The 21,124-nt window shown below is 42.1% G+C and overlaps 1 protein-coding gene across 2 annotated transcripts in view; it reads right to left on the bottom strand.

Moving 5' to 3' along the window:
* Window positions 1-1,120: 1,120 nt before the first annotated feature.
* The window catches only part of LOC124600337 (chitinase-like protein EN03), a 198,815-nt gene continuing 178,811 nt past the window's right edge, over window positions 1,121-21,124 (bottom strand). For both annotated transcript variants that reach the window (XM_047136153.1, XM_047136155.1), the window contains 3 exons: window positions 19,713-19,885; window positions 8,356-8,545; window positions 1,121-1,833 (listed from right to left, as the gene is read on the bottom strand). In XM_047136153.1, coding sequence (XP_046992109.1) covers window positions 1,382-1,833; window positions 8,356-8,545; window positions 19,713-19,885 — 815 coding nt within the window. In that variant the 3' untranslated portion in view covers window positions 1,121-1,381. The remainder of the gene's footprint in view (window positions 1,834-8,355; window positions 8,546-19,712; window positions 19,886-21,124) is intronic.

The raw sequence follows: 21,124 nt of genomic DNA, 5'->3' as shown, positions 1-21,124 counted from the left end.
CTCAGGAAAAATTGTAACAAAATATCTCTCCGTTTCGTTAAATGTTAATTTTGTGATTTCTCTACAGAAAGCTAATAAGCTTTATGTAGAGAAATCTCGAAACTAACCAACTGAGATATATGAAATAGTAGGTGCGAAAGGATAAGACTACACCTGGAGAGAGATTTTCCAGTCGGAGTCATTGCTGTGTCAACAGGACTTAGAACATTTTAATTAAATTGAATCTCAGTACGTGAACTGATGCATTTTTCAGCTGTTGTTAGACGTGGTAGTTCATCATTAGAAGAGAAAAAGTGTGGAATGTGATTACTCAAAAATTGAAGTGTGAACAGGCGAAGTATACAAGACATGGGAGCGAGACTATACTTGGAAGTAGCACCCTTAAGTGTTGGACAGGACGGCATCTTACATGGATGGTATGCCATAGCCAAATGCGTTATCCAGATGGGATAGTACAGCACATTAGCCAGATGGTATAATGTAGTGTTGTACCCAAATGGGTTTGTACAGCATGTTAGTAGAATGGTATTCTGTGGCGCTGTAGGGTGGTGCTGTATCCGAAAACAGTAGAGATTTTATGCATTGTGGGACGGGGTGGCAGTCAGACCAGGACTGTGATGAAGCAAATATGCCTACTGTATGAATGGACGAGTGAAAAACCAAACCTGTACCCTGAGCACAGAGCTTGATGTACGTCACTGAACAATGGCAGTTACATTGGACGATAAGTGTAGGCACATGTAAAGGCATTAAATGCATGCCATAGTCTCACCATACTTCTCATAGTGTAAAGCCTAACTTCAATTCAAATATCACAAATAAGCAGAAAAAAGTGTCGTCTAAAAAACAACCGCATGCAGGAAAGAGAAGGAACAGCAACTGAATGCAGGATGCCAAAAGCAGAAAGAAGAATGCTTTGTCCAGCACTCAACAGGACTCACAAACATGTGACATGTCCCTCACAGGCCTGTGATTGGCTCGTAATTGCTGCCTCCAAAGTATAGGTCAGTAGACAGCTCCCCAGAACTGAACATTGGACCCATATCTGAAATTGGCTTGTATGGTATCTACAGAAGACAATGAGTGAATTAGTGAATAAATAAATTAATATACCAAAAAATGTAACTATATAAATTACTTTTAATGAGGATATTTTATTATGTGACTATAAACTATATATAAATACTGTACAGATTAACATCTATAACTTTTGCTGTCCAGACATCATGCAATATTCAGTATGTAAAACAAAATATGCAAAAATGTAATAATACCTTTCATATAATGAAGGCTACACACATGTGGCACAACAAATTGTTTGATTCAATTGTAGTTAGACAGCTATCAAATGATAAATATCAACATACAGATTATTTTTGAATTACTTGTAACGTAGTTTCAGTGTTCCAGCTCGCACAATGGGGTACTTGTCACCAGTGCATATGCCGTGGTAGTCATCGAGAGACAGGTCGGAGAAGGCGATGCCGCCCAGGCTCTTGATCTTGGCGTAGGCTGCCTTGTACTGGGCAACGTCTGGGTCCTCGTAGCCGACCCACAGGCCAGTTACCTCCCCAGAGGGCAGCCGAAAGCCGTAGGAGCCCAGACGGTCGGTGGGGTCTGTCACGCGGCTCAGCGTCGTCTTGTAGCCGGCGTTGCCTGCGTTCGGCAGCAGCATGCACACCGTCTGGAACGCCATTATGCCGGCGGTGTTGGCGATGTTGTCCGTGTCACCAGCTCCGTCTGCCTCGATTGGTGGAACTCCCGACACTCTGCTGTCATCGTCCAGTTTCCACGTGCGAGCAAAGGTCGGAATGCCGAGGACAATCTTCCTGGCTGTAAAGAGAAGACAGACCATGAAATCAGCAGTTCCTGTTTTCTTTTCTCATCTTGAGAAACAGAACAGTTACCTGCACCATTTAAGCATTTTAGGGACTTTTGCAACATGGTTCGATTCCAGAATGAGATTTTCAATCTGCAGCGGAGTGTGCGCTGATATGAAACTTCCTGGCAGATTAAAACTATGTGCCGGACCGAGACTCGAACTCGGGACCTTTGCCTTTCGCGGGCAAGTGCTCTACCAACTGAGCTACCCAAGTACGGCCCACGCCCCGTCCTCACAGCTTTACTTCTGCCAGTATCTCGTCTCCTACCTTCCAAACTTTACAGAAGCTCTCTTGCGAACTCCTTTCTTTCAGGAGTGCTAGTTCTGCAGGGTTCGCAGGAGAGCTTCTGTAAAGTGTGGAAGGTAGGAGACGAGATACTGGCAGAAGTAAAGCTGTGAGGACGGGTCGTGAGTCGTGCTTGGGTAGCTCAGTTGGTAGAGCACTTGCCCGCGAAAGGCAAAGGTCCCGAGTTCGAGTCTCGGTCCGGCACACAGTTTTAATCTGCCAGGAAGTTTCATGGTTCGATTGTTTGCCATTTCATCTGGAACAGTTCTGAAGCGAATGCCACGAAGTGGTTCCTTCATCTTCGGAATCAAATCAAAATCACAAGGGCTAAGTCTGGGAAGTATGATGGATGGTACAGTACTTCCCAGTCCCATCACCAAACAGAGCAGCCACTGCTTGTGCTGTATGTGCCCGAGCATTGTTGTGCAAAATGATGGTTGGGTTGCACAGAAAGTGTTGCCGCTTCTTTCGCAAAGCTGGTCGCATGTGTTTCTCTAAAAACGAACAGTAATACTGTGCATTGACGGTCTGCTGTGGAGGAACGTGATGTGTTATGATAACACCATCACAGTCGTACATGAGAATCACCATAACTTTAGACCACGCACCATCAACAGAACAGGCTCTGCTTATGGTATACTACGTCTTCCACATCGCTGGCAACATGTAACTCGTTTGTGTCGGTTGTGAATAAATAGTTGCCACTATTTAAGTTCCAACCCTCGTTTGTGTATGTATTGAGGTGTTTATGTGGGATCAAGCGAAAAGCACGTTATCTCACAGGACAAAATTTTAGTGACCCTGTTAAAGGAGCATACTGGGTACTTTGGTATGCTGTATGTGGTCTAGGTGGTGATTATATGACTTCCCTCTACTGACATAAGTCATGGCAGTCAAGTGATAGGTATATGCTAATCTGATGTATGGAATCATCAAAATAAATCCTGTCTGGCCCAGAGTAAGATTCACTGTAAGCTTGTGTATTGAACTGGGGACCTAGAAACAGCGTAGAGGCTTTGTCCCAGCATAGCCCTCAGTGGTCCACAACCCCACAACAGGCCACAGCAGTCCACCCACCCCACCGCCGCCCCACACCAAACCCAGGGTTCTTGTGCAGTTTCGCCCCAAATGGAGCCCCCACCCCACCGTCCTGGGAAAGTCTAATAGCAGACGAGTGTAACCCCAAATGTTTGTGTGGTAGAGTAATTATGGAGTACGTGTACATGGAGACAGTGTTTGCGTAGCAATTGCCGACATTGTAGAACTGAGGCGGAATAAGGGGAACCAGCCACCTTTTGCGGAGGCAGATGGAAAACCGTGCAGATTCGTTCCAGGGACCGGCACGCCTTCCCGCTCAGGAAGCAGCGCGTTAGACAGCGCGGCTAGCCGGGCGGGCTTCACTCTAAGCTTACTTGCTGCCTCATATGAGGTTTCCAAGCGGTTTCTGACGACTGCTAGATTGTTTCCCTCGAGAAAGCTTTGCATGTTTTTGGTGATAGCTCTGGATCTGTTTCCCTTGTAGTGTTCTCTGAATGTTGACTGTGGAAGCCAAGTAGGAGCCCTGTCAACGTCTGATATCACAGTCTAAAACCAGAGCCTCACCGCAAGTCCCACACTAGAGAGGCACTCTGCTGGAACTTAACCTCAAAGTGTCTATTAGTTACCACAGATGTCTCCAGAGTGTATTGGAGACTACTGTCTTAACTGATGCATACAGGGAAGAGGCGGTCTTCCATTTGAGAAAATTCGCAGTTAGTGCTTGAAGCGGTCATGCAACTCGCACCGGACCTCACACCTTGTGATTGGTTTGGCAGTCCCTGTAACTTTCTAGTCAGCAGTGAACTGTGATACGTAGAAAACTTACAATGAATCTTAATCGTATGAGATGGTCGTAACATTGGTCGACATAGTGACAGAATAACAGGTAGAAGCTACCGTGTCTGGACTGGCCCATGACATAGTTGCTCGATTTACTGGTCGATCAGCGCAGTCTTTGAACGTGTCTACAAGGAATGATGCACCATTCGCAGCCACGTAATATGGCCTAACAACAAGGTCCGTCAAAAGACACTAACTGAAAGGAACTGGTAACAAGTGTCCCGCCTTATCGACAGTAATAGCTTTCAAACTCAACAGGGACTGCTGCTGTCACTGAATCCAGGTCCATCTCAGTAATCTTCCGAGTGAACATTGGCAAGGCAGCTGCATGTATATTTGGAGATAGGTACCTCGCAAAGGATCATTTCTCACAGTGGCATTTTAAGCTGCGCATCGTGAATGGCGAAAGGCACAGAAACTCGTCAACTGATTGCGGGATGTAGATGGTGTGCTCTGATGCATAGCTTCCAATGTGAAGTGCTTATGGCATACAGATAAGAGTGCACCAAATTTCTTTAGACTGTGTTGCATATTCAGACAAAAGTTCGTTTACAGACAGATTTGCCCTCTATTTTAAATGACAGTAAAACGAATGTGGTAGGTATTTTTGTTCCTGATGGCCCTAGCGTGCAAAATATATCTTGTAATTATATGATTAGATAATGAAATACTCTATCTGATCAAAAGTAGCCGGACACCCCCAAAGACATACGTTTTTTGATATTAGGTGCATTGTGCTGCCACCTACTGCCAGGTACTCCATATGAGCAACCTCAGTAGTCATAAGACATCGTGAGAGAGGAGAATGGGGTGCTCCGCGGAACTCACGGACATCCAACGTGGTCACGTGATTGGGTGTAACTTGTCTCATACGTTTGTAAGCGAGATTTCCACATTCCTAAACATCCCCTGTTCATGTTCGAACGGCTGCTCTTAAGCCACACATCACGCCGGTAAATGCCAAACGACGCCTAGCTTGGTATAAGGAGCGTAAACATTGGACGATTGAACAGTGGCAAAACGTTGTGTGGAGTGACGAATCACGATACACAATGTGGCGATCCGATGGCAGGGTGTGGGTACGGTGCCAGAGTGTGTACTGCCAACGGTAAAATTCAGAGGCGGTCGTGTTTTTCATGAAGGGGGTATTGCACCCTATGTTGTTTTGCGTGGCACAATCACAGCACAACATTACATTGATGTTTTAAGTACCTTCTTGTTTCCCATTGTTGAAGAGCAATTCGGGGATGGCGATTGCACCTCTCAACACGATCAAGCACCTGTTCATAATGCACGGCCTGGGGCAGAGTGGTTACAAAGACAGTAACATCCCTGCAATGGAGTGTCCTGGACAGAGTCCTAACCTGAATCCTATGGAACACCTTTGGGATGTTTTGGAACGCCGACTTCGTGCCAGGCCTCACCGACCGACATCGATATCTCTCCTCAGTGCAGCACTCCGTGAAGAATGGGCTGCCATTCCACAAGAAACCTTCCACCACCTGCTTGAACGTATGCCTGCGAGAGTGGAAGCTGTCATCAAGGCTAAGGGTGGGCCAACACCATACTGAATTCCAGCATTGCCGATGGAGTGCGCCACAAACTTGTAAGTCATTTTCAGCCAGGTCTCGATACTTTTGGTTGGTTGGTTGGTTTGTTGGGGGAAGGAGACCAGACAGCGAGGTCATCGGTCTCATCAGATTAGGGAAGGATGGGGAAGGAAGTCGGCCGTGCCCTTTGAAAGGAACCATCCCGGCATTTGCCTGGAGCGAGTTAGGGAAATCACGGAAAACCTAAATCAGGATGGCCGGACGCGGGATTGAACCGTCGTCCTCCCGAATGCGAGTCCAGTGCCTAACCACTGCGCCACCTCGCTCGGTCGATACTTTTGATCACATGTGATCTAGTTACACTATGAGTTTTATTGTCTACATCACATTAAGTAAGCTCATTTCACAATACTCCCGTCGTCAGGTGCTGTGTAAATACATTTATAGGCAATATGCTTGATGCTGTAAACTGTAACTATGATCATAACGGTATTACACATTCGGCTAGTGTTTTTTCCTTACTTGTAATATCGGTGCTGCCATACGCTGTCTTTGTTGGAATTTGTATTTAGACATTATTTGGATGTTCGTTGTACACGTAATGTTATATGTAATGTTTACATATGGATTAGTCCGGTTTTGTGCCTTATTGTCTCTCTTGACAACTTGGATGACGGTGGATCAGCGATATTACATTTTTACATAGTTATCACTGTAAGTAGTTGATGTGGTACGACTTTTAAGTTTTTAGGAGATGTCCTACTTGTTCTAAATTTTTTAGGAGTTTTTAACAAATCAGGGTGGCTGGCTCATCCATATTTCTATAAGTGATCAGGCAGTCATATAATGCGGTGTCATTATTTTGGTTTTCCTCTTGTCTTGCATATGTTTTAATTGCTAGTTTGTTCGCCACCGTAGCTGTGGGCAGTGTGCCTGCTTGTAACGCGGGGGGCCCGGGTTCGATTCCTTGCTGGGTTGGGGATTTTCTCCGCTCAGGGACTGGGCGTTTGTGTCATCATCATCATTATCATAATCATTTCATCCTCCTAGACGCGCAAGTCACCGAAGTGGCGTCACCTCAAAAGACGTGCACTAGGCGATCGGTTCTACCGGCCGGGAGGGCCTCACTACACGACATTTCATTTCAGTTGCTAGTTTTAGAACATCTGACCAGTTTTACGCTTCTTAAAAGGTGGGAAATAGTGTGATTGCGTGGGTAATACGTCGCAACAGCAGTGTAATTGTGTCAGATTTAACTGTAACTTGCTTTATGACATTTTAGATGTTTTAACTATACTCGTTCCTATTAATTTTCGTACGGACGCGGATAACCTCGCCGTTGGGCGCCCATTAACGCCAATAATACACACACGACATTCAGCATCAGAATAATCGCAAGCATCATTTACAATATCGTTCAATTCTGTGTAATATCGTTATGAACCATCACGTTTCAGAAATATACATTATTTTTTTAACGTCAATTATTACGTTACAGTATGATAATAGAACTCGGATTATTTTACAATATGAAGTCGCTACGAGTATATGTATGCAGATCCACGAGGATCTTAGAAAAATGGACGCAAGTTCGAAAAATGTCTAGTAGGAAAAGTAAACTTCTATAATACAGTTGGTGCTGTCACTTACCGTCTAGTAAAGTTATCAGAAGATCAAAACCAACTGCAAAATGATTTAGACGAAACATCTGTGTGGTACGAAAAGTGGCAATTGACTCTAAATAATGAAAAGCGTGAAGTCATTCACATGAGTACTAAAGGGAATCTGTTAAATTTCTGTTGTTCGATAAATCACAAAAATCTTAAGACTGTCAGTACAACTAAATATCTAGGAATTACAGATACGAACAACTTAAAATGGAACAATACGTAAATAACGTCGTGGGGAAGGCAAAGCAAAGACTGCGTTTTATTGGCACAACACTTAAAAGATGCAGCAGGTCTACTAAAGAGACTGCCTGCACTATTGTTCGTTCTCTACTAGAGTACTGCTGTGCGCTATGGGATCCTTACCAGATAGGGTGGACGGAGGACATCGAAAAAGTTCAAAGAGGGGCAGCTCGTTTTGTCTCATCGCGAAACGGGGGAGAGAGGGTCACAGACATGGCACGCGAGTTGGAGTGGCAATCATTAAAACAAAGGCTTTCTGTAGTTTCAGTCTCCAACGTTCTCCTCCGAATTCTATTGACACGCACCTACGTATGGAGAAAAGACCATTGTAATAAAATAAGAGAAATCAGAGCTTCCACGGAGAGTGAACAGTAAGGAAACAGAGTGAAGGTGATTCGATGAACCCTCTGTCAGCCACTTAAGTGTGAGCTACAGGGTAGTCATGTAGATGTATGTACATGATAGTTTGAAGATTTTTTTTTAAATACATGATTCTGTTTTTGAAATTCAGAGGTCTCCCCTAAATTACTCTTCCTGAAGAATGTATTAGTTTCCTCCTTTATCTCCTGCTCCTGCGTATGACGAGGTAAAGGTCCTTCGTCTCGAAATATTGCAGACATCTTACGAGCTGAGGCGGCTGTAAACCTGGAATATTTCAAGTTGTAATACGCCGCGCAAATCTTCAAACACACAGAACATATTGTGGCAGGATTTATCATCATGTCCTTTGATACACACACACACACACACACACACACACACACACACACGCGCACACACACGTTAACGAAATGAGAACGTAAGAACTTAGAGCCTATAGTCTGCCGCTCCCTAAACGAATGTACGTACAAGGGAAGCCCCTCTCGAGGAACCACCTCACGTTGCCGTCGGCCGTGAGGTCGGGGTCTCGCTTTCCCGCAACGTACAGTGGCGCTGGGTAATCGGCTGTGTTGGGAGTCCGCTGGGGAGTGTGGTAGTCGTAGGCCAACAGGTGCAGGTGGTCCACGTGCGGCGACAGGGCTGAGCAGTCGTAGTACAGCTGCAACAAATTACAGACGCTCATTTCATATGACTCGTAGAAGTGCAGCAGTAATCGAAATAAATGCTCCAGTTCTTGTCATCTAAAGCTAAACTAGTGTAGAAAGCTAAGCATAAGCGAGACACGGTAGTATAATTTTTGAATAGCATGGTTAAAAGGTTACCCAATAAGGCAGAATGTAAACAGAACATACTGCGTACACAAAAATATTTAAAACATGAATTTACGAAAGTTCTGAAAAAAGGAAGAGGAGGAGATTAGTGTTTAACACCCCGTCGACAACGACATTTTAAGAGACAGAGCACAAACTCGGATTAGATTAGGGGAGGATGGAGAAGGAAAGCGGCCGTGCCTTTTCGAAGGCACCATCCCGGCATTTGCCTTAAGCGATTTAGGGAAATCACGGTAAACCTAAATCAGGATGCCCGGACGTGGGTTTTAAGCGTCGTCCTCCCGAATGCGAGTCAAGTGTACTAACTATTGCGCTACCCCGCTCGGTAGTTCTGGAAAACAAGAAACACTTTTCTTCTCTAACAGTGAACAGGGGATGTCGTTATATCCCCGTACAAGTTCGGCAGTAAAGTGGTTTGTTATGTGAGCGCTTCAAAGGTAGTCGATCCCCGTGCTCAGGAGATAAAACGGTGCGTAAAAATCCTATAGAAATGGAACTTATCCACGAAAGAAGTGGCTTGCAGAAGACTCGTCGACCAATACTGAAGTACAGCTCGTCAGTTTGGGCCCTTAGAATTCAGGTTTCATAGATGAATTAGGGAATATGAGATTATCCAAAGAAGAGAACCACGTTTCGTCACGGGTTTCTTTAGAAACAGCGGAAGCATCATGGAATGCTGATACTTCTCCAGAGCTAGACGCTACAATAGATGTGATCAAAATCACGGAGAGGTTTAATGTTACACGTCCGTGTCCAAGGAAAGTCAGGCAGCATAATATTACTTGTTCCCAAGCATTCCCGCAAAATAATCACTCAGGGAAAAATCAGGAAAATTCGAGCTCGTAGGGAAATGTGCCGATAACCGTTCTACCCGCGCATCAGTTTCGACTGGAACAAGAAAGTGCTTAAATCATTGTGGCACCCGAAGTACACTCCGTCACACACAGTGGAGTGGCTTTCTAATAATATGTGCAGATCTGTAAGAGTCCTTCAAGACTTCTGGTGAGCTGAAATTTTACTTCCGAGTGTATCACATACAAGCTCCATAGTTGTCGGAACTATAGTTTCGCTGGCCTGTCGATAGGGATAACATGTTCATGCGAGTAACTTACCTTCCCCCCCCCCCTTCTCTCCACCAAGAAAAATGCGGACTGCCATCATCGGCCATAGGTGATGTGTGGAACACGTCTACCGCTGAAAAATCGCACAAATGTTTGCAGTAGCTCATCGGTGTCTCCGACCATAAAAATTTCTCCCCTGAACACAAAGAAAGACCGAAGTACTGTACGGCCATCCAAATTGGTACCTCTCCTCACCTTGATCTCACGGCCATCAACATGGTCCCTGATCACGGTGCCACTATGATCGTTTTGACTACTACACTTCTTCAATCAAACGTACGGGTAAAATGTTTTTACGCTCTGAAGCGGAATTCATCTTTGAAAAGCGCATTTCTCCCACTCAATCTCGTTGTTGTTGACTCCATAACAACTGGGACAGTGTCTCTCTTGTCATATGCAGGTCAAAGACCATCAGATGTCTGACACACAATAACTAGCTCGAGGATCCGGTAGTACAGAATTTGTTGGGAGACGTTCCTCCTGAGCCATCTAGACGTCTTGCCAGTCACCACTGGATATCATAGTACATTTAAAATATCGGTCATGTTGCGCGGTTTTTCTGAAGGTTGACCTTGTACTGGTCTACGACGAACATTCCCTGGTTCCCAGGAAAGTCGCCAAAGCCTTGAAAGGGGCTTTTTGCTACGTTCAATGCCACTGGTGCTGTGGTCTGTTTACAATCAAGCTCAAGGCGTCCGAGAATTTTACCTCGCAAAACATGATCCAAATGGGGTCTTTGTGATATGTCGTTGTAACTTGAGCAAGGAGCTACACATTGCTCAGAACGAATTATATGGATAATGCGCTAATTTTCCTTGTCTTTGAATCATTCGCCTAGAGTGGCTGCACAGTTCTAGATTGTGGGACAATCAGGATCGTCATTTTTGATGATTCTCCCTCATGTCTCATTTCATGTTCCTCTTTTCTCATTACACTAGTGTGGTATACCATGTGCGACTTTACCAACAATAAACTGATGAGCCAAAACATTACGACCACCTGCTTAATAGCATGTTTATCCGTCTTTGGAACGGAACACATGACTGATTCTGCGTATCAGGAATCCGACAGTTTGTTGGTAGGTTTGTGGAGGTATGTGAGAAGTTGAGTATGTCGTATGCTGATAAAATATCGAGCTGAGTTACGCTGCTGTTGTCATTATTTCAGTATTTCAGTGTACTAGAGTAGTTAGTGCAGCGACCTGCGACCATAAGTTTACTTCAAATATCTGTGCATATTAATGAACAGGAAATCAGAACAACTAACTGCTGAAATTTCAGCTCGACCATTGAATAATATTTCAGTTAACTGAGACTTCGTTTTTTCATCATTAGTAGAAACATGAGTTAATGACGAATTGGTTGTAACTCCCGCTACGTTACTATGGGATAATTTCACTTCGGATCTGATACCTTATTCCATTCTGTAGAGACCCTTAGGAACACATGTCACTACAAACAAAGTGTAGTACGGGAGTGGGGTGTTATACATGGCGACTGTGACAGGACATCTTAAATTGTTTACTACAGTTCCGAACTTGATAAAAGCCCATTTTGAAATTTGTAGTAGTAACATAAATTTCAGTAAGCAATAGTAAAGAAGGTCGCATTCGACAACGCAGGCGTAATTAGAAACACAAAATCACATTCTGAATATAGAGATGTTTGACAATCAATTAGACATCAAAAGTGAAGCAAAGAGTACTGAGGAAATGGAAGCTATAAACAGCGTAGTAATAAAGCATGAAATTTTTGATGATAGTCTGGAAAATGTAGATGCAGATAACGCGGGATACTAAAGTCGTTTGGACGAAAGGGTAACAGAAATGAAATAAGTATTGGGACAGGAAATCATATTGGGTACAGACCATATGGATACGGTAATAGAAATGCTTAAATCGGTGATCTCTAGTTTAACTGCATTGAACAGTAAAACTGACACATCCTATCAGTCTTTGAGCACTTACACGAAGAATTCAAATCAATCTTTGAGCACTGACTTAAATAATTTGAGAACTGGGTTCAGAAATTCTAATCAGTCTTTGAATAGTAAATCTGACACGTCTATTCAGTCTTTGAAAAATAAAATAGATAAGAAATTTAGAGATGAAACGGAAACCCTGAAAAATTTGTTTACCAATGAAATAAAGAATACGAAGTTAAGTGTACAACAGGAATTGAGCGGGTTATAGAAGAGAATAACAAGTATATTGTGTCTCAGATAAATCGAAATGTAGTTACAAAGATAAAGAAGATTAATGATGTGTCCAAACAGATGTTGGTCTAAAGATAGGAACAGTCAGATCAGAGGCAAAGCAGTCAGTAAATTCTTGGCATGAGGAAACAGTTGGGGAGATGGGGTTAAAAAAGAATCGGAATCGCAATTACAAGGAGCTGTAACTGTGATGAACACAGAAACAAGCAAAATTCAGGAATGTGTTAAAACCATAGAGAGTACCATAAGTCTTACTGTAGGCCAAGTGATAGGAAGATCGTGTCAAGTTTGATGCAAAAAGGCAGAAGCCATCTGGTCGTGTTCATGGATAAGTATACATCATTGATACGGAAAGAATTTCCCTAGGAAAACCGCCTGAGAATTGTTAGAACAAGATTGAGTGGAGATGAAAGATATTTGAGCAGTTCACATTTTGAGAGGTTGCGGAATGCTAGACGAATTTTTTTAAAAGTTTGAAAAAGAATATTTGTCAGTAAGTAAGCAAGAGGAAGTGATAACAGAGTTTACTTTTGCTGTTAGGATTTCGAGTATGAAAATCAACTGCGAGGACCTGTATAGAAAACTGTCAAATGTCAAATGTGTGAAAAACGAATGCTGGGCATATTGTGAGCCAAATCACCATGAAACGTCCGAGGGTACGTTACTGGAGACTGTGATAAAATCTCGTTTTAAAAGAAAGTGGGAGACTTAGATGTGCTGTACCGTGATGATGAAAATCGGTACCACAATAATGCTAACAACCACCCAAACTGAAACAATTATAAAAACAACGCTACCAGAAGAGAAACCACAATAACGATAATGGCAATCATAATCGTCAAAATGGTAACACGATTGACTACAATGTGAGATCAGTTCAGATAGGTAGAGGGAGAAGAGGCGGAAGAGGTTTTGGTCCAGCAAGGGGAGGTCATAATTACAAATCTCGTGAAAATAGCTATGAGAGAAACGACGATTCGCATCAGTATAATGGTGTACTTCTGCGGATAGGCCCTGGCACCAACGGGAAAGAAAGCAGTTTTGCTGCAACCATAACTATGACAATGTAACTGAAAGCGAATAAGAAAACATGTTTAGGCACAGTCACGGTCGCGTAGAGGCTAGCTGGCCCGAACAACAGAACCCTAATGCCTTGTTTCAGGTACAAGGTGAGTCAGAAGTAGACGCTCGTGAAACTACGAGTGTTGTCGGAGTGAATGCTCGCGCGTGCATGAATAGCGCTGCCACATTGGTTCTAGCCCAGTGTTCGGCTGCAAATATGTAAAGTATCTCAGTAAATGAAGTCGAAACTGAATGAGGGCTTAGAATAACGGAAAAAGGGAAATAAAATAGATTTTATAGGGAATAATGATGAAACTAAGAGGAAGAGAAATGAAAGTGTACTTAATAAGAAAATGAATAATGAATATATAATGAGTAAAGCAGATGAAATTTTTAGTTTTTGTGAGAAGTGTGAAGAGTTTGGGGTATACGAGAACGATTTTGTTGATGCCATAACTGAACCGAATGATGTCAGCAGATTAGAAAGGCCCGCATCTCGTGGTCGTGCGGTAGCGTTCTCGCTTCCCACGCCCGGGTTCCCGGGTTCGATTCCCGGCGGGGTCAGGGATTTTCTCTGCCTCGTGATGGCTGGGTGTTGTGTGCTGTCCTTAGGTTAGTTAGGTTTAAGTAGTTCTAAGTTCTAGGGGACTGATGACCATAGATGTTAAGTCCCATAGTAAAAAAAAAAAAAAAGATTAGAAAGGACAGATAGAAACTGTACTATGGGGCAATCTATAGATGATTGTGGAAGATTAATAACTGAAACCGAAGATTTTAATGTATATGAAGTTACAGCCGATGTAATACGTTCAGATGAAAGTGATGGAGAGATTGTTCTTGGTGATACGATAAATAGTATAGAAATGAAGCACTTTCTGTATGAAAAGGAAGAAAGAGCCTCCGGATAAAATGCTAAAGCAGGAGGAATTTCAGTTGGTTCAAATGGCTCTGAGCACTATGCGACTTAACTTCTGAGGTCATCAGTCGCCTAGAACTTAGAACTAATTAAGCCTAACTAACCTAAGGACATCACACACATCCATGCCCGAGGCAGGATTCGAACCTGAGACCGTAGCGGTCACGCGGTTCCAGACTGAAGCGCCTTTAACCGCACGGCCACACCGGCCGGCTTTAGAAATTGAACAATATTTATTGCGGAGAGATAAAAGTAATGAAGTACGACGGTGTGAACAAATAATGATCCCAGTGAAAGTATACCATATAGAAATACAAGTGATAGTTGATAGTGGCAATGAAATTAGTGCTTTGGGTCAGTCATTTTATGGGCATATAAAAGGAAAATCATAAATAGCAGAAATTCCAGTTATGAGAGTGAAAATAATAGGTGCAATGGGTAGTTGCAGCAAACCAATTGAAGCTCAAGTCTTGTAGAATTTGGTACAGTGTCTCAATATGACTTTGTAGTGGTTCCTCAGTTGTATACTGAGGTAATTGTGGGTGTGTACTGAATGATGAAACATAAAGAAATTGTTGACTGTTATAGGGAAGTAATGGTTTGTTCAGTAGAGGACAATAAAATAGAAGAAACTGATATGAGAGAGGATGTAAATCTGAGAATTGTTACACTACCAATGTGTAGGTTTAAGTGAAGGAGCTGAGTGTTATTGCGTTAGAAATGTGAACAGAGTGAACCCATGTGAGCATGATTTAAGAGCCTGATTAGAAAGAATACCAAAGGTATCATTGGAACAGAAGAATGAGTTGAACAATATTTGGTAAGCAACAAACAATTGTTTTCAGATAAGCTTGGTTCAGTCCATGGCCTTGAATATAAAATGGAAATGGTACCTCGTGAACCATTCTTTGGGCCAGTTTACCAGACACCACTAGGTAGGAAAGAAGCAGTACAAAAAGAAGTAAATCGTCTGAAGGAATCGGGTATAATAGGAAGATCTAGGGGTCAGTATAACAATCCTGTAGATCCAGTCAACAAAAAAGATTGTGGAGTGAGGATAATGACAAATGCTCGTATCTCAGTAAAGTAGAGAAACGCGTAAGTGATAGGCCAGAAAGTCTTGATGATATGCTACAGAAATTCCATATGGTAATATATATGACGAGTCTCGATCTGACTGAGGGATGTTGGCAAATTGCTCTTGAACCAGAAGCTGCCTTTATTTCTCTTTGCAGGAAAATGTTGTTATTACAAAGTGATCTCTTTTGGATTGAACACGTCTGTGTCAGTGTTTATCCAAGTTTTGGATGATATATTAGGGAAAGAACTGAGTTGCAGGATAACCATAATTGTGGACGACTTTTTCATAGTGACATCATCATAGGAAGAATATTGTGAATTGTTAGATGAGATTTTTTGAGCGTTAAAAAGAGGTGGAATGACTTTGAAAATAAAGAAGTGTGAATTTATAAAAAAAGGAGTTGGAGTTTTTAGGCCATATTATTACGACAACTGGAATAACAGAAGATCCTAGGAAACTGGAAGCAATCAGGGAGTGTCAGCCTCCAAAGACTAGAAAACAGTTAAAATCGTTTTTGGTTCTATGTAATTTCTGCCATACATATGTAAATGAGCAAGCCTTTAATGAAACAGATTTATGTAATCTGCTGAAAAAGAATAGTTCATATCTATGCACAGAAAAATGTCAAGCTGCGTTTGACAGATTGAAACCAGAACTTACTAATAATCAAATTCTTCACCATCTAAATCTGTCTTTACCATTTCATATGGGGACTGATTCATGTGATTATGTCATCTGCAGTTCACACATGTCAGGAAATAGGAGAAGATAAAGAAAGTCTTTCAATAGCTCTTGCAAATACCTTCATAACTGACAAGCTGTTTAACTTTGGAAATATTAACAGCCAACTGTCACTAGGACTTTAGTCAGAATAAGATTCAAAAGGGATGGGTTGGGATCCAGTCACACCTTGGTTGTTGATTGAAATTAAGAGGTTGCTTGCTTTGAAGCGATCCGTATCATTGTCAGAACGGTTTCCTAATCTGTTTAACCTTTAAGCACAGGTGCGCATCTTAACCCCGAACCTTTCGACATCAGTTTCCAATTTTTTTAAAAAAATTATGAAATCTCTTTCAATAATTGAACCACTCTTGTCATCTAATTGCTTTTGGTTTTCGTGTGTTGCAGAAGGGCAGTTAATGAGACAGAATGTGTGAAGCGCGGTAGTAAACATCGCTGTTTCACCAGAAAACGGGCGGACTGCAGGTCCGGTCGCCTTGTAATTATTGTCGTGTTGTTCTTATTTTGATTTATTTTGCAAAGCTTATTCATTTCACAAATTTGTTAATTTTGTAAAGAAAACAAATTTATGATTACATATGGTTAAATCAACAGGTTGTGTGAAAAGAAAGTTAAATTGATGGGTCATCCCTTCTACGTTTTCCTTAATTCCAGAAATATCACGTCTCGATCTGATTGCGGAATCCCTGTCTGCCGTGACGTAATCTAACTGAAATCTTCCCGTATCATCCGACTGTTTCCAAGTATTCCACCTCCTCTTGTGATTCTTGAGCAGAGTATTCTCAAATACTAGCTGAAATTTATTTTAGAATTCAGTTAGTCTTTCTCCCGTCTCATTACTTGTCCCAAGCCCATGTTCTCCTGTAACCTTTCCTTCTATGCTTCCCCTACCACTGCATTCTAGTCCCCCATGACTATTAGATTTTCATTTCCCTTTACGTACTCTTTTACCCTTTCAATATCTTCATAAAATTTCTTTGTCTCCTCATCTTCAGCTTGCGGCGTCGGTATGTATATCTATAATGTCGTTGTCGGTGTTGGTTTGCTGTCGATTGTGATAAGAACAACCCTGTCATTGAACTGTGCCGGTCGCTGTGGCCCAGCGGTTCTATGCGATTCAGTCTGGAACCGCGCGACCGCTACGGTCGCAGTTTTGAATCCTGCCTCGGGCATGGATGTGTGTGATGTCCTTAGGTTAGTTAGGTTTAAGTAGTTCTAAGATCTAGGGGACTGATGAACTCGGATGTTAAGTCCCATAGTTCTGAGAGCCTTTTGAACCATTTGAACTGTTCACAGTAACACTCTCTCTGCCCTACCATTCAATTCATAACGAATCCTACTCCCGTTATACCATTTTCTGCTGCTTTTGATATTACCCTATACTCATCTGACCAGAAATCCTTGTCTTCTTTTCACTACACTTCACTGAACCCTACTATATCTAGACTGAGCCTTTACATTTCCCTTTTCAGATTTTCTAGTTTCCCTACCACGTTCAAGTTTCTGACGTTCCACTTCCCAACTCGTAGAACGTTATCCTTTCGTTGGGTTATTCAATCTTTTTCTCATGGACACCTTCCCTTCGGCAGTCCCCTCTCGGAGATCTGAATGGGGGACTATTCCGGAATCTTGTGCCAATGGACAGATAATCATGACACTTTTTCAATTACAGGTTACATATCCTATGGATACACGCTATGAGTCTTTAATGCAGTGGTTTCTATTGCCATCTGCATCCTGATGACGTTGATCATTGCTGATTCTTCCGCGTTTAGTGGCAGTTTCCCACCCCTGAAGTACTGCCCGCTCCTCCGCCCTCTTTGACAAGGCCGTTGATAGAGTAAGGGTGACTTCTTATGTCGGAAGTCTTCAGCCGCAAATGATGATTATTTATCAAAATTCAAGTGGTGGCGGGTTTAGAACCCAGGACAGAGGAAGTCTTGATTAAGTAATCAAAGACGCTAACCCTACACCACGGGTGCAACGTTTTGTTTAACAGCCTGAAAAGAAACCTTCCTTTACATGTAGCATTTCCATTTCATAGCTGTGTGAATGTATTGCGAGAAGCTGAGTAAGTTGTATGCTAATAAGAATCGAACTGAGTTACGCTCCTATTGTCATTAGTAGTAGTAGTGGTAGTAGTATTGTCGTTAGAGTAGTTCCTGCAGCGAGCTGGCGACCATAAGTATGTTTCAATTCACTGTGCAAGATAACGAACAGGAGATGAGACCAACTAACTACTGAAATTTCTAATAGACTTTTGGATAATATTTCAGTTAGCCGCGACTTTCTATCATCATTAGTTGGTTCATGACAAATCGGCTATAATACCCGCTATGTTACTAGAAGGAATTTTACCTCGGATCAGTTCCTTATTCCATATTGTAGGAATCCTTGGGAACACGGGTAATTACAAACGATGTGTAGTACAGGAGTGGGGGTGTTATAACATGTACGTACTCAAGCAAGGCCGCGGGAAAAAACTCCTCCTAAACGTCTGCATCCATTTCACCGAAACTTGGCACACACATTACTTACTATCTGAAAAGAATGCTGTGAAGGTAAGAACCACAAGTCTGCTGTTGGGGTGGGAGTGATAACTTGTTGATGGAGAGGGAATACGAGGAGGTGGAGGAAGTAGAGGGAGAACGGGAAGGAGGATGTGGAGACGGGTGTGCATGAGAAGGAAATGGACAGAGAGGGGGAGGAGGAAATTTCAGAGAAGGGGACGAGGATGAAATGGACGGAGAGAGGGGATGAAGGATACGCACAGCGGAGAGGGAGGATCAGGAGATAGACAATGAGAGGGGAGAAGGATATTACCTTAGCGGGATAAAAAGGATATTGACTTCGAGGGTGGGAGAGTAGGTGGACTTAAAGGGGGACTGAGGCGATGCATATAAAGAAGGGGAGGAGCAGATGAAAGAACAGAGGGTAGGAGCGGATTGACAGGGAGAGGGGGTAGGAGGAGATGGACTAGATTTTAGTAATTAAAGACATAAGACATTATGCACTGTGCAGTGATTTTCGTTGATTGGTCTAGACGCTGCCTAAATGATATTTAATAATTAACGTTTATCGAAATAGCATTTGGATGGGCTGACGAGTAACGAGGCAATGTTCAGAGATAGTTAAAAATGTGATTTATATGTGATAATATAAATCTTACACCTCTCTCCCATGACTTCGACCATTAGTCTTCGATATTTTTATCTTTTTTCCTAAGCAATAGTTTAATCTACGAACTGAAATCAGTGGTGTAAGGCAATAGAGTACATACCAAATTACCTTCGTTCACCGCTTTCGTGGATGAAACTTGATTTATATTGGTTCCGAATGGGTACACATCCACAACAATTTGTTTAAATGATAAAATATTCCACGCTGGTTGTTAGTGAATGGAGTAAATATTTCTGTTTACTTTATTCCTACTTGCATAGACTTAGGTGTGAGTCCGTTCTCAAATGCAGATATGTGCACAATCTTGAGCATGTTCATGATGTGCTTAGAATAAAAAACCTGACGTGTGCAGCGCAATTTCAAGCCGTCAGCTGTGTTACCAGATTCGGAGACGAAGAGATAACAGCATCTTTGTCGAATAAAGTGATTGTCCAGTTAATCCACGCAATGGTTCGTGAATGTGTGCATACGTTTGATTTTAATATGACATCATATCCCAAGCCGTCCAGTAATGCAAATTCAAATGAAATAAATAAAATTTCATTTCATTTAAATTAAGCCAGCAGTGAACAATTTTGCCATTTGAACAGAATAGGATTCGATTATTTGTAAACAGCGTTTGCAGGCAGCAAAATATTTGACATCAGTATTCAGTACACAGGGAAATGTTTTATACTCACAGTATGATTGATGTAAGGTATCACGCTCAGGGTCAGCAGTGCATTTTCAGTTTTCAAAGATGTTTTCAGTTCCTGAATCAAAGATGAGAACTCTCTGCGATGTTCGTCTGCCTTCTCATCTTTGTGGCTATGTGCGAGGCCGATTACTTTCTTGAAGCCGTGCCAGATGGATCCTGAATAAGATTAAGCACATTATAAATAACTCTTAAGGATGAAACTAAACCGGGCATAGCTACTTCCCTTTGCAAGCTAATAGCTAAGAGGTGTATATGACTGAATGGGCAGCATTATCCTCAAATAATGTAGTGCTAACATGTGAGCGTGTCATATACACTGACGAAAAAAAATCGCTACACAAAAAATGAAAAATATATGGTAACAAAATTTCGGGAATCCATTTGTCTAGGTTTAAGTGTTCTACATTGCAAGATCACAATTTAATGTAAGCACGAGTTAAGCCATTGCAAATGTGAAATGCTGGAACATTAAGGGGGGTAGGACGTCAGACGGGCCGACTTGGAGCAGGAGAGGCACCACATGACATTTTATTTTCTACTGTCTATACTTTTACAAATAAATTCATAAAACTTTGTCAGCATGACCAGGAAGGATTCAGGATTCACACTCAAAGCAGTGGAAGTGCAAAAACATTACAAAATAATTTTTTTTAGATATGAAATTTCATCATTTTTTCACTTACTCTTGGGTGCATTTGTTGCTACAGGTACGTTTTTCTTCACACGTAAGAGAGATTCTTTGATGAATTTTGCACAGCATACAAACCATACTTACAGGTGTATGAAACTCTAGAATTTTCCAAATCTATTAAAAACTGTGGTAAAAATTGAGATAATTAACTACAAAATTTGATTTTTTTCTAAACATAAAGTTTAAAATGTAACAGCACATTAATTTTTTCATAAATTAAACAATTTCTAGAGTATCGTACACCTGTAAGTATGGTTTGTATGCTGTGCAAAATTCTTCGAACAGTCTCTCTTACTTATGAACAAAAGTCTACCTATAGCAACAAATGCAGCCAATAGTAAGTGAAAAAATGGTGAAATTTCACATGTAAAAAAAAATATTTTGTTGTGTTTTTGAACTTCCGCTGCTGCGAGTGTCAATCCTGAATCCTTCCTGGTCATGCTGACAAAGTTTTATGACTTTACTCGTAAAAGTATAGACAGTGGAAATTAAAAATGTCCTGAGGTGCCTCTCCTGCTCCAAGTCGGCCCGTTTGACGTCCTACCCCCCTTGATAACCGGCATAACCGCCAGAATGTTGAATGCCAGATGCATTGTGTTGTGTAGGTGCCGACTGTCAGTTCGTCTGATGGAGTTCCATGCCTTCTGCACTTGGTCAGTCAACACAGGGACGGTCAATGCTGTTTGTGGATGACGCTGGAGTTG

The sequence above is a fragment of the Schistocerca americana genome, chromosome 1, assembly GCF_021461395.2.
Source record: "Schistocerca americana isolate TAMUIC-IGC-003095 chromosome 1, iqSchAmer2.1, whole genome shotgun sequence".
NCBI classification, from domain to species: domain Eukaryota; kingdom Metazoa; phylum Arthropoda; class Insecta; order Orthoptera; family Acrididae; genus Schistocerca; species Schistocerca americana.
Note: the sequence above shows the minus strand (reverse complement) of the source record. Positions and strands in the feature narration are given on the sequence as shown.